Source organism: Thalia democratica, chromosome 9, assembly GCF_965202585.1.
Source record: "Thalia democratica chromosome 9, ktThaDemo2.hap1.1, whole genome shotgun sequence".
Classification (NCBI taxonomy): domain Eukaryota; kingdom Metazoa; phylum Chordata; class Thaliacea; order Salpida; family Salpidae; genus Thalia; species Thalia democratica.
In genome coordinates, this window is record NC_139173.1 from 37,516,936 (window position 1) to 37,534,051 (window position 17,116).

The window sequence follows — 17,116 nt, forward strand, 5'->3', positions numbered from 1 at the left end:
TTGACCTAGTTCTATTAGAAAAACAAATAAGTTTACCTAATAATGTTTGTAAAGGTTTACAAATATGGGAATTTAGATTGTATTTGATTTTTCATTATTTTATAGGAACTGTAGCCACTTGTTAAAAAAACTAACCTTGTGTATGCGACATTCAAGAACAATTTTTTAAAACTAACTTAAACTTCATCAGTTTAAAATAATCGACTAAAGTATTTTAAATACTTTTTACAAAACAAAATAATTATACAATGCTTTGAATGACTTTGCTTTGGGTTATAACACAATTTTATATTTTTTTATAAAATTTTATTATAACATTAATAACTAACGTCGAAGGAACTTCCACATTTTTAGTTTTATTTTGTTCTTTTTTGTTTCGTTCAATCATTTCATCCATTAATTTTTTCTCGTATATTTTGTGTTTTTCCATCTGATAAAATTATTATTCAATTATTTATTAATAATCTACTATACTTATATATTAAAAACTTTTATCTTTAACCCAATACTAATAGACAATACACTTTAATACATTCAAATTTTGACAGGTATATTATTACTATTATTATATTGTTTATTGTTCAATGTTGCACTCAGGCATCAAAACCTGAGCCACTTAAAGGAAACACAAAAAGAGAAAAAGAAAATAAACTTATATTCAAAACTTTAAGATAAATTATATATATATATATAGCAAATAAGCACTTGAACTCGGTACATATACAAATTTAATTAATATTAATTTAGTTGACTAAAATACATATATGCATACTAAAACAAATATACCATCTGTATTAGTATTTGGATTTACTACTGAAACTTATTATTTTCAATATGAATAATACATCAAACATTCATTAATATGTTCATATACCCTTTGGCAAAACTTGAACTCGCCAAAAAGCAAGTTCATTGAAATCTATTGGTTTTCTTAATACACTTAATTTAAAGCAAGTACAATAAACAAACACTGATGGCCGAAATAATTACTATTACAAAATAATTTAAATTATTTATAATACATTAAATTTTAATAATGAAACAAACATAACTTTTATTTTTTGCCCTTTTCATTTTGAAATTTATTAAAATAAAAATATTTCTCAACTATTTAGATGTTAATAGTGAAACTGGCTTCTGGGACAGCTTATTTATCAAAATACGTAAAAAAATTATAAAATTAATTATGTTATTACAAACGTACATTCATTTCTTCTTTGGTGAAACTAGCTTCAGGGGCCGCATAATCGTGTAAATGGATGAAATTTTTTATTAATTAAATATAATAAACAAACGTACATTCATATCTTCCTTGGTGAAACTGGCTTCTGCTGGGGCGTGTTCATGTAAATACATGCAATCTGGCTTCTGACAAGTTTGGTTTTTCAGCCACGTGCTGCAGTACTTTGTTGTTCCGAGGCTTGCTGCACAAATATATCAATTATTAGTTACATTTTAAAAGCAATTCTAGTATGGTACCATATTGTTGAACAAAAATTATAATTAATAAAACTTGATGTAGTTTTTAGAATGCACATGTGCCATGGTACTTTGTCGTTCCAAGGTTTGCTGCACAAATATATCAATAATTAGTTACATTTTTTAAAGTTTCTAGTATGGTACCATATCGTAGTACAGTTGTTAAGAAGTATAATTAAACAAATTTGATTAGAATGAAAAGTGTTTAGAATGCACCAGGCCATGGTACTTTGTCGTTCCAAGGCTTGCTGGAAACGAATATAACAAGTCAACAAAGTTTGAAGTTATGGTACTGGAATATTAAATAGTTAGAAAGAATTGTAATTAACATATTGCAGTGTCATCGAATGCACAAAATATTTATTTGAATTAGAAAAAAACTACCTGTATGATATACTAAGGTTGCCAACGCTTGAAATTTAAAAAGAAACATTCAATTTGATGACCGTGTTAATGGTAAAAAAATAAAAAACTTAGCTTTAAATAGAACTTTCCAGAAGTTACAGAAACCAAGTTCCTTTAAAAAAATAACTTTTAAAAAATCTGAGCCCCGAAAACAATCATTAAAGTTGATTTCAGGGTTGCCTTTCTTTGAAGAAAAAATGCTTGAGCAACCAAAAACTACCCTGAGATGAAAACACTTGAAGCTCAATCACCTAAAGAGAAACAAATAATAACAAAAAAGACCTAATATTTGGAGAATGTTAACACAATAATAAACGAATTTTTAAAAACTACCCTGAGATTTAAGAAAAATATATATTATGTAGTCTGAGGTTTTCAAATTTATAAACTTGTTGAATTTGTGGCAACCTTGTAACTTTGAAGGTCGAATTTCTCTGTTCACTGTTTTCAACTACTTTTATCGGGGCTGCCATTCTTTTTGTCAAAAAAACTGTCCTGAGTGACCTCAAACTGTTATTAGTCATCCTGAGTTTTTTCTAATCCTTAATTTTTTTTTTACTTTAAATAAAAATAAAGTTTTTCAACAAAATTGGTAATAAATTAACAAAACATTGAAACTAAACCAATTGAATCTCATTCTAGGTCTAGAACATGTCGTAAGGTGTTCAAGAAGACTTTAAACTATAATGATATTTTTATTAAAAGTTCAAAATTATCCTGAGATTTCAAAAAGTTAAAAATAGCTGGAGCAACCCAGAGTGTCCTTAAAGTGTTCTACCAACCATAACTTTGAACTAAAAGGGAGTTTAAATTTTCATCAAATCCTTGTTCTCTTGTAAATAAGAACTCTTTGCAATACAAAGTCATTGTTCTCATAAGAACTCATTGAACATAATTACTCTTTGGTAACGGAAGACTACCAACAGTCCGTTAGTTTCGGTAACTCAGATTTGCACGGGGTGTTTTCAGGGACATTGGGTAAAATTTTGTGGTTTAATTAAGGTCTTAAGGTTATTGGAAACAATATGACTGAAAAACTTAGATTTAACATACAAAACTTAAACAAAGTTTAAAAGTTTAATTTTGAAGTTTAGGAACTTATACTAGCAGGTCACAGTTGAGATTAGGGCTTGAGTGTTGAAGTAAAAAAGTGGTATATGATTTAAGGTTATGGGATTTGTAGAAAAAAATTAGGTATGAGGTAAAAGAACTCAAGATGGTTAGGGTTTAGGACTTCCTGATTGAGACCCTGTGCAAATCTGAGGTTTCATAAAAAACTGTTTTACCGAAAACCACTTCATTCATGCTGGCAAATCTCACCTTTGAGAGTTTTTCCCTTCAGTTCCACGTTATTGACTTCTTTGACGGCGTGCAAAGCCTCATCTTGTTTGGAGAAAGTCACATATGCGGTTAGGGTGGGAGCCTACATGATGTTAAAAATTAATTAATATAAAAATATCTATAAAAACAACTATTAAAATTACTAATTTTTACTAGATATGCTGTTAGGGTGGCACTTATAAGGCATTGAAAATTAATAAATACCACAAATTATGAAAAAAAAACTGTTTAAATTACTTATTTTTACTGTATAGACCGTTAGGGTGGAGCCTACATGATGTTAAAAACTAATAAATATCAACAAATTATAAAAAAAACTGTTTAAATTACTAATCTCTACTGTATAGGCCGTTAGGGTGGAGCCTATATGTAAAAGTAAAAATTAATTAAAAAAATAAAACTAGGTAAAAATTACTATCCTTCTTAACATAAGGTGTGGGGTGAAAGGTTATATTAAAAAACAACATTACAATAAACTTTTAAAAAACACGTTTAGCTTCAATTGTTATAAACACCAGCAGTCTGTCTAACATATCTTTATAAATTGTTAATCATATCAGTGTTTCCCAAAACTTACCTTGCACACAGGTGCACATTTATTAATAATATCAGTCTACGAAGAAACTTACAGTATTAGAAAACATGAATTTATATTCACTACTCAATCCGGGGTTGCCACTCGTTCTTTCAAATTTTTTTCCAGGTTTTCCAAATTTCTTCCAGGTTTTTAAAAGTACACATTTTTGGGTCTATTTTTAGTTTTAAGTTATTTTCTATTTAAAATACTGTGTTAAATAGTAAAAAAATATTGAGAAAATACTTTAAAGTTACTTTAAATGTGATTTTTAATCAAAAAAAATTTATGATGACAAAAATCTTAATTATATGATAGGTTTTTTGTCTCAAATCGAAACTTTACAACTGAATATGTTAAAAATATTAAAAATTCCAGGTTTTTTTCAAAATTTCTCAAATTCCAGGTTTTTCCAGGTTATTTTAGCCTAAATTGTCAAATTCCAGGTTTTTCCAGGTTTCCAGGTAAAGTGGCAACCCTGTCAATCTTGCATGATGGGTCAGTTTAGAACAGGGTTTCCCAAAGTGGGTCAAGTGGCCCCCAAGAGGGGTCATAAGCAGCAAAGGAACCAAAGGAGGAAATTGATGTCATAATTTAAAACTTGCACTAAATATGCTGAGGTTGGTGATGAAGAGCAAAAAAAGGTCTTATGTGTTTTTATTGGTAGTTTTTTGAGAAATCTTGTTAGATGGGCCATAGCTTTTTGAATTGTTTTAAAGGGACCTTTTGAAAAAAAAAGGTTTGTAAACCCTGGTTTAGAAGGTATCAAAAAACCAAGCTTTTTGTGAAATATGTTGTTTTAAAAAGATAAACAATTAATTACTTTTCATGCATATAAATTTACACTATCACTTACAGCTGATTTTTATACAAGTTTGCTTTTAATTTTCTATTTCTAATTTTGAAGCGAACAAAAATACTGCTGACGAATGACAAAAACAAAAACAGCTGTCAAAGAAGAAAAGTTTGCAAAATTTGTAAACAAAACTTGTATGTATACCCTTATTAAAATATGTTGTAAAGCTCCTTTTCCTTGGTTGAATAATATTTTCAAGTTTTTAAAGTTGAATTATGATTCAATTTAAGTTTTAATTATAAGATGTTAAAAATTTATGGATCCTAACAGCAGTTTTATAATTATATAAAAGAATTACTTGTAGAACTTAGAAGAGAGCTTATAAAAGTAAAACGCGAAATTTAATGCAATGCTGTTTGCGTCAAAGGAGTAAATAATAAATTTACAAATGTACTACGCAAACGTATTTGAAAAAAAAATTATTTCAAACCACTCTATTAGCCATACAATAGTTTTTTGTTAATTTTTAAAAACATACTAGCCACACAAGTATACTGACAGTAAAATAAATAGTAATTATTACCTGTGTTCCAGCGTAGGCTGTTTGTGAATTTAAAACTATTTTCTTTACTTTTCCGTATTGTCCGAAATACTGGTTTGTTTTTAATTTCTGTAACAAAAAATTATTCAATCAAGATAAGTGCGTACAATATAAACCATTAATATAATTAATTTATTTTTTTTTTTCCTAATAGCTAGATAATTTTTTATTAAAAGAATTAAAGAAAATTAACAATGTTAAGTTGTGAATAAAACATTTTTATACTTAAAACAAGTATTTCTCATTTCTAGAAAACTAGTGAATTGGTATTAAATTTTATTTACGACTAAAAAGATTTTAAATACAAGTTAGATTTTATACTAACAAGTTTTGATATTAAAATCAAACACAGTTATAAGTTTTTATTCAAAGAAAACAAAAAGTATTTATAAACTTTTAGTTTTTGTTGTAAATATTTTTTAACTATTACTTTAAACAACAAAAATAATAGATTTTGATTAGTTATGGAAAATTACAGAAAAATTTTGAGCAAAGTTAGTTCTAATTAGTAAATTTGTTTTTAAACAAATTGTAAACACTGCAAATTTTTGTGCGTATTAAAAACAAACAACAGTTATCTTAAATTTTTTTAAGTAATTGCAAACAATATTTTAAATTCTGTAGATTAAAATCACTACAAAAATTATTAGTTATTTAACTAAATAAGCTTAGGCTAAGTAGTATTAAAATTAACACTAAATTACCAGAGTGAGTTAAAATTAAGTTTTTACTAAACTAAATTCAGTGGAGTTTTACAAAAAAAAAAGATTTAAAATTAAATTCCTCTAAAAGCTACCCATGTTAACTTTTTATATTTTTAATGTTTTTTATAATTTTTGTAATTTTTGAAATACTCTGATTTTATTTTTAAACATATATCTTGATACTTGGTTAAAATTTATAAAATTTAACTTAAAAGATATAACATACTGTAAGCCACGTAATATCTCTATTATGTTAATAAGAAAACAACATTGCATTTACAATTTTCATCATAAAAACATAAAACAAAAACAACTGTATTTAAAACCTAAAACTATATTATTAGCAATTGTAGCTGTTGAAGTCATGGACAAATGAAGATAATTAATCTTGATAAAATTATTAACAATTAAAACAAATACTTATCTTTTTTAAAATAAAACTATTAGCAAGTTAAAACAAATACTTATCATTTTAAACATAAAATTATTAGCAAGTTAAAACAAATACTTATCTTTTTAAACATAAATAACAGCTTGATCTAAATTAGAAAAAATATTTTATGAGCAAATTTAGTTAATTAAGATAGAACATTTATTAAGAAACGTACAAAAATTTAATGGACAAATGTGTAGTGTTGATCTTGATAAAATTATTAGCAATTTAAAACAAATACTTATCTTTTTAAACATAAATAACAGTTTGATCTAGATTTAAAAAAATATTTTATGAGCAAATTTAGCTAACAAATATAGAAAATTTAATGGACAAATGTGTAGTATTGATCTTGATAAAATTAGTAGCAAGTTCAAGGTTAGTGACGTGTCTTAATTTTCCATGTGGTTATTTGTCAATACAACACATATAAGCAAATATATAAAACTTATTTGTGCTTCCATAATAAATTTCCTCACTATTTACGGACAAAACCATAATATTAGCTTTAACAATAAGGTTTTACTTTGATTTATTAATTTTGTTTAACTTAATTTTTTTTATAAACAATGACTTGGCCTCATTCTAAAAAACTTTAGTTTTTCAAAATCCAAGTTACAATTCATAATAAATGTATTTCAAAACATTATTTCTAATAAACTTATACTACTTATGATAGTTAATCTTTTCAGTTTTACGTAATTTTTGTAGAACCTTGTGATGTTATCAATTTAGATTATTTGAAAATAAATGAGTTGAGTTTCGTGTAAATAAAAGTTATTGAAAGTCTGATTCATACTACAAATAAAACTTGCATTAAACAAAAAACTATGCACGTGTGAACAACAGTTATGTTGATATATTTAAGATAAGTTATTATACTTTATAATGGTATAACTTATCTAATATACTATCATTTAACTTCTCAGCCATTGATGTTGTTAGAGTTCAACTTTTACTTTAAAACACTCTAGTTAGCTAAAAACTTGAATTTATTCATCTAACTTGCTGTCCACATAAAATTTAATGTTTCAAACAAAATAACTAAGTACCAATTTCTTTACCACTGAGATTTCCATTAAGCAACTATCTAATTTTTTTTATCTATATCAAATTTATTCAAGTTCATTTTGGAGATATAGCAGGTATCAGTTGAAAACAGAACAGGTTCCTTATGGCAGGCGCAAACTAAAAGGTCAAAAAAAGAGAAGTCTATTTTACAAGATAGATATTCATCTTCTCCTACGTTTTTCAAGATAATTATCTCAAAATTTCAAGAAGTATTCTTTGCAATATTTAAAATAATTGTCATAACATTTTTTTTTAATCAAAAATCAAAATTTTATTTAATCTGTTATTACAGATTTTTCTAAATAGTGCAAAGAACATTTACTGAAAATTTTAGGTGTTAAGCTCAAGAAACGTATTTTTAAGAAAACAGAGAAAACAGAGAAACGTAAGAGAAAACATATTTTTAATGATTTTTATATATTTGCTGTTTATTTTCCTCCCATCAGGAACCTATTGTACTCTCTGACTTTAAACAGCTATTATATCTCAAAAATTGTTTTGAATTTTATAATTCTGTGAAAAGGAACCTGTAATTAAGCTCAAGCTCTACAAATTAAATCAAGTTGTGAAAAAAAAGTTATGTAATGACTATGGTCTTAATAGGATTTTAATCATGGTTCAAAATTTCCTGGTAATTTTTACTTAAAAATAATTTGTGAAAGTGCCAATTATGTAATTCATTGATGTGTTGGCACTTAATCAATAAGATTTAAAACTTTCATAAACTGGTTGGGAAATCTTTACTAATTTTCCTAAATGACTGGCAATCATCTTTTATGCTATAACTACAAAATAAACAGAGAAAAGTTTACTACTTGCCCTGTTCAGGGTTGTTAAAAACCTGAAAAAACCTGGAATTTGATTATTTGGGCAAAAAATACTGTAAGACTTGGAATTTGAAAACTTTGAAAAAAAAACCTGGAATTTTGAACAAATTCACCAAAAAACCTAGAACTTTAAAACAATTTTTACATGTTAAGTAGAAAAGTTTTGACTTGACACAAAAAAACTATCAAAATAATAAAAAAAAAGTTGTCATTACCAAAAAATCTTTTTATTTAAATCAGATTTAAAATAGGGTTTGCAGTATCTTTTCAATGTTGTTATACTTTATAAAAGATTTTACCTTATACTAATTTTTATACTAAACATAGATGATCAAAATCATGTTTATTCAAAAACCTAAGAAGTTCAGAAAAGATGGAAAAAAGTTGCAAAAAATGTGGCAATTCTGCCTATTTAATAAACTACAAGAATTTCATAATATTTTAGTTGATACAGATATGTTAAAGTAAGTATTAGTACAAAACTGAAAATAAAATTTAACATTACTGAAATGCAGGTACAATCCAAGTACAAAAACCTTTCATTTGTTATGTTTTAATCTGACAAAATAATATCTCTTAGTTGGATCAATATGCGCTCAGTCTAGGCAAACCAAAAATTTTCAAGTTAAGAGTTCTAGACTTAAGAGAAGTATATTTGTGTTACGGCCCAGAAAACAAATTTAAGATCGTATATATATTTGATACATAGTGTATTTTAGGGGGAATGCCACAATAAAGATTGTCTTTGAAAATTTATGATTTATTCTAAAATACAGTCAACAGACAGCAAATGAATTGTAAGCAAATAAAATGTTGACTTATCAGTTGCCCTGATAAGTTTAATTCATAGCATTTCTGGTATCAAAGTACCAACAATATTTGACATAACAAGCAAGGGACTTATATATTGTTAAGTTTTCAAAGGAATTTCAACAAAAAATACCAAATTAGACTGCAACACTTTACTCAAATTTTTTTGCTTTATTAAAATGGTTCAACCTAATAACATCTACCCTACTCAAATAGTTGCTTGCGCTTTTATTTCAAATCAAAACTAAATTATATTAAAATAGATTTTATCTTTGTTTTAAACATGATTAATTATTTGTGTCATTTTTATTTTTGATTTATTTCGTTATGTGTCTTTCTGTTCAAAAGACCTAGGTTTCGATGCTAAGGTCTTTAAATGGACAATAAACTTGCAATAACAATAAAACCCTACTCAAACAGCACTCTTTTTTCAATTTAAAACTAACTTCTACATCATTGAGGTTCAGGGGAAGCCCCACAACAAACACCAAGTTCGACTGCAAGACCCTGACTGTGCCCAAGTGTTTCCTTTTTTCAGTTATCTTCTTTTTCTCCTGCTTTTCCTGCTCTCTTTTTTTGTATTTCAAGTTTTGGATCTCCTCGTAAGTCATTGGCTCAAACGAGGCCGGGTCCTCAGTGTAGCGCTAAAGGACATTTAATTATAAAATGTTTACAACTACTAAAAGTTCATTTTGTTTATTTATTTATTCATACAATTATATATTGTACACATAATAATCTTTTAACTACACAAGTTAAATTGTGAATATTCAAAATTAAAAGTTGTTTGTTTGCTGATAAAGAAACAAGTTCACTGGAATAAATAATATCATCAAATAATTATAATAGTATAAAACTTACTATAAAATAAACAAAATACTAAAATAATAAATATTTCATTAAAATAATATATATAATAAACTGTGGAAATAATTAAACATTGAACTATGTAAATAAGCTGTAAGGATTTACAAGTGTTTATGCATGATAGTTTGGTCTTCACTGTAGGGTTGTGAGAATAATAAACTCTTATAGAATTGATAGAACCCAAAGGTGTATAAATTTATAAAGTAATTGTTACTTAGTACTTAGTATGTGCAAAAATTCACAGTCGTGAAAGTGAGGTGACCTAAACTGACTTGTCAACAATTGGGACACACACTTTTGCTTCAGATGCATAGTGTTTAATCTTTAAATCAATAAAAGTTTATCAAGTAGATTTTAAAATTCAAGACTCATTTGTCAACAGTTGGGACATTCTTGACTTGTAAAACATTTAAAGTTTATTTTTACACAGAGCAAATTTTTCTCAAGGCTTACATTACTTGTTTTCAGTTTGGATAATTTATTATTAGGGCAATGGACACAAATACAAAATAAAATAAATTCTACAAAAACATAATACTCACTTGTCTATAGTTTGGACAAGTGACTTGAAAATGGACTCTTGGAAAATTTATTTTTACATATAGTAACATTAAATAATAAAAACTCATCTGTCTAGAGTTGAGACACTTTTGTGAAAGTGTTTTAGATGCACTAAATATTTAAATCAAAAAAGTTTATAAAGTAGATTTTAAAATTCAAGACTTTTTTATCTACAATTGGGACACTAACTTTTGTTTAAAATTGATAACTTTTATACTTGGAAATATAAAAACAAGAATACCAACTCACTTTTCTACAGTTTGGACACAGTGGCGTGTCGGAGTTCTTGATCTTGTGCCAGCAGAACCGACATATCTTGTAGCCGCACTGGCACGGGAGAAACTTCTCCTCGTCAAATTCGAAGGGGGTGCAGCACAACGGGCAATCTTCGACATCAGACATAATTTTTACTTTGACAGATAATTTATTAGAGTTATAAAAACTGAAAAATTTACATCAGACATAATTTTTACTTTGACAGATAATTTATTAGAGTTATAAAAACTGAAAATTTCTAATATTGACTATATTTACAAAAAACTTTTTTTTGACAGATAATTTATTAGAGTTATAAAAACTGAAAAAAATTATATTAGTCATTTTAATTTGCATCAGACAGATAATTTATTAGAGTTATAAAAACTGAAAATTATTATTAATTAATGTATTTACAAAAGACTGTTTTACTTTGACAGATAATTTATTCAACTTATAAACACTTAAAAATTACTTATATTAACTATTATCATTGATTTCATTTACATCAGACATAATTTTTACTTTGACAGATAATTTATTAGAGTTATGAAAACTGAAAAAAGTATAGTTTATACATTAATTTAAATCAGACAGATAATATTTTAGAGTTACAAAAACTGAAATTTTTTTATTTATTATACAAATTTACATCAGACAGATAATTTATTTGAGTTGTAAAAACGGAAAAACTACTTATAAAACTATTATAATTGATTTCATTTACATCAGACATAATTTTTACTTTGACAGATAATTTATTAGAGTTATAAAAACTGAAAATCATTAATATTTGCTATATTGACAAAAGAAATTTTTTTGACAGATAACTTATTAAAGTTATAAAAACTGAAAAAAATTCTATTTGTTATAATAATTTACATCAAAAAGATTATTCATTAGAGTTATAAAAACTGAAAAAAATACATTTGTAATATTAATTTACATCAAACAGATAATTTATTAGAGTTATAAAAACTGAAAATTATTAATATTTACAATATTTAAAAACAACATTTGTTTGACAGATAATTTATTTAAGTTATAAACAGTTAAAAATTTATATTTGTTACATTAATTTACATCAAACAGATAATTTATTTAAGTTAGAAAAACTGAAAAAAAAAAATTTTTTATATTGATTTACATCAGACAGATAATTTATATGAGTCATAAAAACTAAAAAAAATTATATTTGTTATATTGATTAACATCAGACAGATAATTTGTTTGAGTTACAAAAACTGAAAATTATTTAAATTTATTAATACAACAGTTTCTGTTTTTAGTAGATACTTTTTAAATTGGCAGATAGTTTTTTGAAGTCATGAAATTTTAAAAAGATAAATTAAAAGATCAGACTTTTTTTATTGACATATAACTTGCTAGAGTTATAAAAACTGTAATTAATTGATAACTAATTAATTGAAACTTTTTATTAAAACTTTTTATTAACATTAGAGCTCATTTTGGAGAAAAACCACTGATGCAGAGACATTTTTACCTAAATCTATGTCAAAATTAAAACTGCTGCTCTTTGAAGCAAAAAAGCCAGCAAGAGTGACCTAAAAGTAGCCCAAGTAACATTAAGCTAGCTTGAGTTCAAGTTAAAACTTAAAAAATAATAGTATGATGGGCCAAAAAATGACAAGTTTGTGTATATAAGGCTGGAAATCCAAAATAATAACAAAAAGACTTAAAAGTACAGTAAATAAAAATTCAAAGTTCAAAAAGAATAGCCTGAGAGTGAGATAAAGAAAAAAAATTAAAATATTCAAAAATATAAATCAATTTAGCCTTATTTTTTCAAAAAATTTCAAGTCCTGAGCAATCTCGAGTAGAGTGAGTGTATATCAACCATGTTATTTTAAGTTGAAAGTTGAACATGAAATACTATGTAATCAGTCAACCAGAAAGCAAGTTGATCTGAAGCAACTTTTAAGGTATAGAGCTAAATAAACCAGCCAGTGCAATTACAATGAAATTCTTGTCAAAACCTTCCAGATGCTGTTCCAGAACTGAACCTAATTGTTAGTAAATTGTTTATTTTAAGTTCTTTTTTAAATAATGTCTATCAATTACAATTGTTTTTTATTTTAATTCCAAGTAGTTTTTTCTTAATTTTATTATACATTCTTATAGTATGATCCTGTTAGATTTAATTCCTTTGTAAAAGTTTTGACCATATTCTTAGTTTTTATTAGTGTGATGTTCTTTATTTTTTAGTGTTTTATATGTTCTTTAATATAAAACACAATCCCCATAAGTTATGTCTAGTTTTTATTAGTATGGAATACCTTCAAATACTATTTAGTTCTATATTAAATTTAAATTTAATTGTGTAGTGTGGTTGTACAAACCTTATTTGATTTTAACAAAAATAGCAAAGTCATCAAAAAAGAGCAAGACATGGTTGCCAAATTTTTTTGGCAAATAATTCCAGGTTTAAAAAAATTTTTTAGGTTCTTAAAAGAATACATTTTTGGCTCTATTTTTAGTTTAAAATTAAGTAAAAGGTAAACAACTGAATTCAACATTAAAAATGAAATTAAAACATTATAAAGATACTGTAAAGCTAGACTTTAAATGTGTTTTAATAAAAACTTTTTTGTTGGTGACAAATTATTTTTATCTATATGATAGATTTTTGAGTCAAGTTGAAATTTTACTACTTAACATGTGAAAAATGTTTAAAATTCCAGTTTTTCCAGGTTTTTTCTCAAAATTTCTCAAATTTTAGGTTTTTAAGCCTAAATTGTCAAATTCCAGGTTTTTCCCAGACTCCAGTTTTTTTTTGCAACCCTGGCAAGAGTTACTGTAAATTATCTGAATCAATAAAGATAAGCAGGAATAAAATTTAGTAAGGCAATTTTTTTCATATAAATTGAAAATTCTTTTTATTCAAGCTAAAAAACTAAATTTTTACTTTGTGCTAGCTTTCAAATATACAGAACAGGGTATCCTGAAATGAGTGGTATTTTAGGCAAAAATTAATGGACTTAGCCTATTTATTTATTATAATTAATTGTTCCACAAAAAAAATATTACCCCTTACTTTAAGAACTAATAAAATAGAACATCACTGCACCTAAACTAAACTTTTTGAAGAGTTAATTAATACCTTTTTATAAAGTAAACTTAACAGCACAAATAAACCTTAATTCTTTTTCAATACTAACCTGATGAAATAAATCACAAACTTTTTTTCAATTATAATCAAAACTTTTTTCACTATTTTTTTTAACTTTTATAACTTGTTTTAAAATAACCTGTTTATTCAATTTTTTAATAACTATTTGATTATACAATTAAAAACTGAATAAAGCAAGGTAAAAAAGATAATGCTGCAAAACTGCTTTAGTTTTTTCATACATTTTCCATAGCTTAAAAATCAAGTAAATTAATTGCTATTTTTCTGTAGTATTAAAAACATAGATTACTAATAAAAGGGTTGCCACTTTTTGTCAGAAAAATCCAGCCTGATCAAGGAAAAATATCTAAACTAGCCTGGTTTTAATAAAAAATTCAAATAAACTTAAGTTTTTCAAAAATCTTCAAACTACCCTGAATTATTTTAAGTGTATGGCAACCCTGTGATATACCAAACTACATTCAAACACTTTGTTGTAATTTTTCATACATTTGACTAATAACACTATGAACTTTTTGTTTATCATTTTAAAAGTAAATTATAAACTTTAAGAACTTATGATCTGCTTTTTTATTAACTATAACTATTTTAAAACATTACATTTTACTTGTTAGCTCAATAAAAATGTTTTTGAATAGAACTTGTCTCAAATTTCTGTTTAATAATATGTTAAACTATTTTAAGCAATTTAAGAATGGTATGCACAAAAAAATGATAAAATGTTACTTGGCATTAAAAAAATTATACATAAAAACTTGTAACTTACTTGGTATTTTAGTGAGCAACTTTACTACACTTGATGGGAAAAATAAATTTAAGAACTTTTTAAATTTTTAAAAACTTTTAGAACTACCAGAAGGAAGTGTAAAATTGCTTATTTGGGTAAAAATTTTGCATTATGTTTGATTTATGACAAAGTTTGCATCATTTTTGTTTAATGGGGAAAATTCAACTATTATTAGGAAACATTTAGATCAAATTTTTTTTAAACTAATATTTTGCAATAACTTTTTTCTTATATGGGAAGTTTTTTGACCTGGGTATTTTTCAATTGCATATGTGGAGAAATTTTTGCATCTTGTTTGATTTAGGAGGAAATTTGCATAATTTTTGTTTAATGGAGAAATTTTTGCACTGCTGTTTTTTCTGATGAAACTTTACATCAGAACCTTTTTTGGTATCTCTACACAACATTAATAACTTGAATGTAGAAAATTCAACATAAAAATTTATCATTTACTTGGTCTTTTAGTGAGAAATTTTTACTACACTTGGTGGGAAAAATAAAACTTATAGAACCTTTTAAATTTTCAAAACTTAATATATTAAAAAAATTTTAGAACTAACAGAAGGAAGTGTAAAATTGCTTATCTGGGTAAAAATTTTGCATTATGTATGATTTATGAGGAAATCTGCATCATTTTTATTTAATGGGAAAAATTCAACTAGATTTATTCATGATGAAAAATTTCATCAGCATTTTTATTAATTAATATTTTGCACTAACTTTTTTTTCATGTTGGAAGTTTTGCATTTGCTCTGGATATTTTTCAATTTCATTTATGTGGGAAATTTTGCACTTTGTTTGATTTGTGAGGATATTTGGGTCATTTTTGTTTAATGAGGAAATTTTTGTTATTCTTTTTTTGTGATTAAACATTTAATCAGAACTTTTTTTGGAAACTAACTTGCACTAGGTTTTTCTCATGTGAGAAATTTTTAAATTGCATATATCAGGGTTGCCAAATGTTTTTGTAAGATTTTCTTCAGGTTTTAAAAACTTCTTTCAGGTTTTAAAAATTACAAGTTTTAGGGTCTGTTTTTAGTTTAAAATTAATTTAAGATAAAAAACTGATTTAATAACATAACAACATTGAAAAGATATCTTTTAGTTTATTACAATGTGTTTTTTAATAAAAATTTTTTTGATGATCACAAACTATTTTCATCTATATAATAATTTTTTGTGCAAAATCTAAATTTTAACATGTAAAATTAGTTTAAAGTTCCAGATTTTTCCAGATTTTTTAGTGAATTTTGTTCAAAATTCCAGGTTTTTTCAAAATTTCTCAAATTCCAGGTTTCTTTAGCCTAAATTGTCAAATTCCAGGTTTTTTGACAACCCTGATATATGAGGAAAATTTTGCACCATGTTTCATTCATTTAAAAGCTTGCATCATTTTTATTTAATGGGGAAAAATTCAACTAAATTTATTTATTATGAAGCATTTCATCAGATTTTTTTAATTAACATTTTGCACTATTTTATTCATGATGAAACTTATTGTCAGAATTTTTTTGGAAAATATTTTGCACTCAACTTTTTTTTTTTGATGTGAGAAAACTTGCACTTGCTCTGGATATTTTTCACTTGAAATAGTTTTTGTGGAGGTTTTTATTTATCAGATCAAAAACAAAAACCACAACTAGCTTGAGTTAGTAGTTGTAGGCTATAGTATATGTAAATATTAGAAACAAAACCTAAAAAACTAACTTGAACTAGTGTATAGTTTTTTAAATAGGTTTATTTTTCAAGTAAATAAATAATTTTTTGAATATATAGCTTTAACTTTAAATATATTTTCAACTATATAAAAAAAACTTGGAACTATTAATATTTACAAACTGATACAGGTAAACCTTTCTTTTCAACTTTAATCTTTTTTTAAAGACTTAATCTCTTAATAATTAGTACTGATGAAATTAAGTTAAGCTAATTTTTTAAATTAGCTTAAACTTAAGCTTCTTATAATAGTAAACAGCTTGAAATTTTCCAATATCACAAAATTGTTGATGAATTTAACATTTTAAAATTTAATTTTTTACATATTATCAAATTACAAGCAAAATCTAACAAAATATTTATTAATCTCGACTTTAAAAAAGCATTTTAATTGATAACAATAAAAAAGTAATATTATAATTGTAAGACTTTTTTTTGATTAAAAAGACTATGATTTAAGGATAAAATTACATACAACTAATCACAATGTACATTTAAATAACATACTGTTAAGCAATAAACAAATTTAAAAACTTAGTATCAACTAATGTGGTATTAGAATATAAAAATTGACTAAAAATAATTTATAATATATTATAATTTATTTATTTATTATTTATAATAAATTATAAAAATAAGAGTTAACATATAAAAAACTGAATACAAATTTCCTCTGATCTTAATATAAAAAATTATTCATTTTTTTAGGATATAAGCATGGCTCAAATATCCTTTAAC

General features: G+C 25.1%; 1 protein-coding gene across 1 annotated transcript in view; it reads right to left on the reverse strand.

The window, feature by feature from the left end:
• The window catches only part of LOC145843903 (uncharacterized), a 31,253-nt gene extending 20,346 nt beyond the window's left edge, over window positions 1-10,907 (reverse strand). Inside the window, exons 1-6 of the mRNA XM_082951174.1 lie at window positions 10,719-10,907; window positions 9,488-9,685; window positions 5,179-5,265; window positions 3,205-3,307; window positions 1,300-1,424; window positions 330-430 (exon numbers count right to left, since the gene is read on the reverse strand). Coding sequence (XP_082807300.1) covers window positions 330-430; window positions 1,300-1,424; window positions 3,205-3,307; window positions 5,179-5,265; window positions 9,488-9,685; window positions 10,719-10,871 — 767 coding nt within the window. The 5' untranslated portion in view covers window positions 10,872-10,907. The remainder of the gene's footprint in view (window positions 1-329; window positions 431-1,299; window positions 1,425-3,204; window positions 3,308-5,178; window positions 5,266-9,487; window positions 9,686-10,718) is intronic.
• Window positions 10,908-17,116: the final 6,209 nt, after the last annotated feature.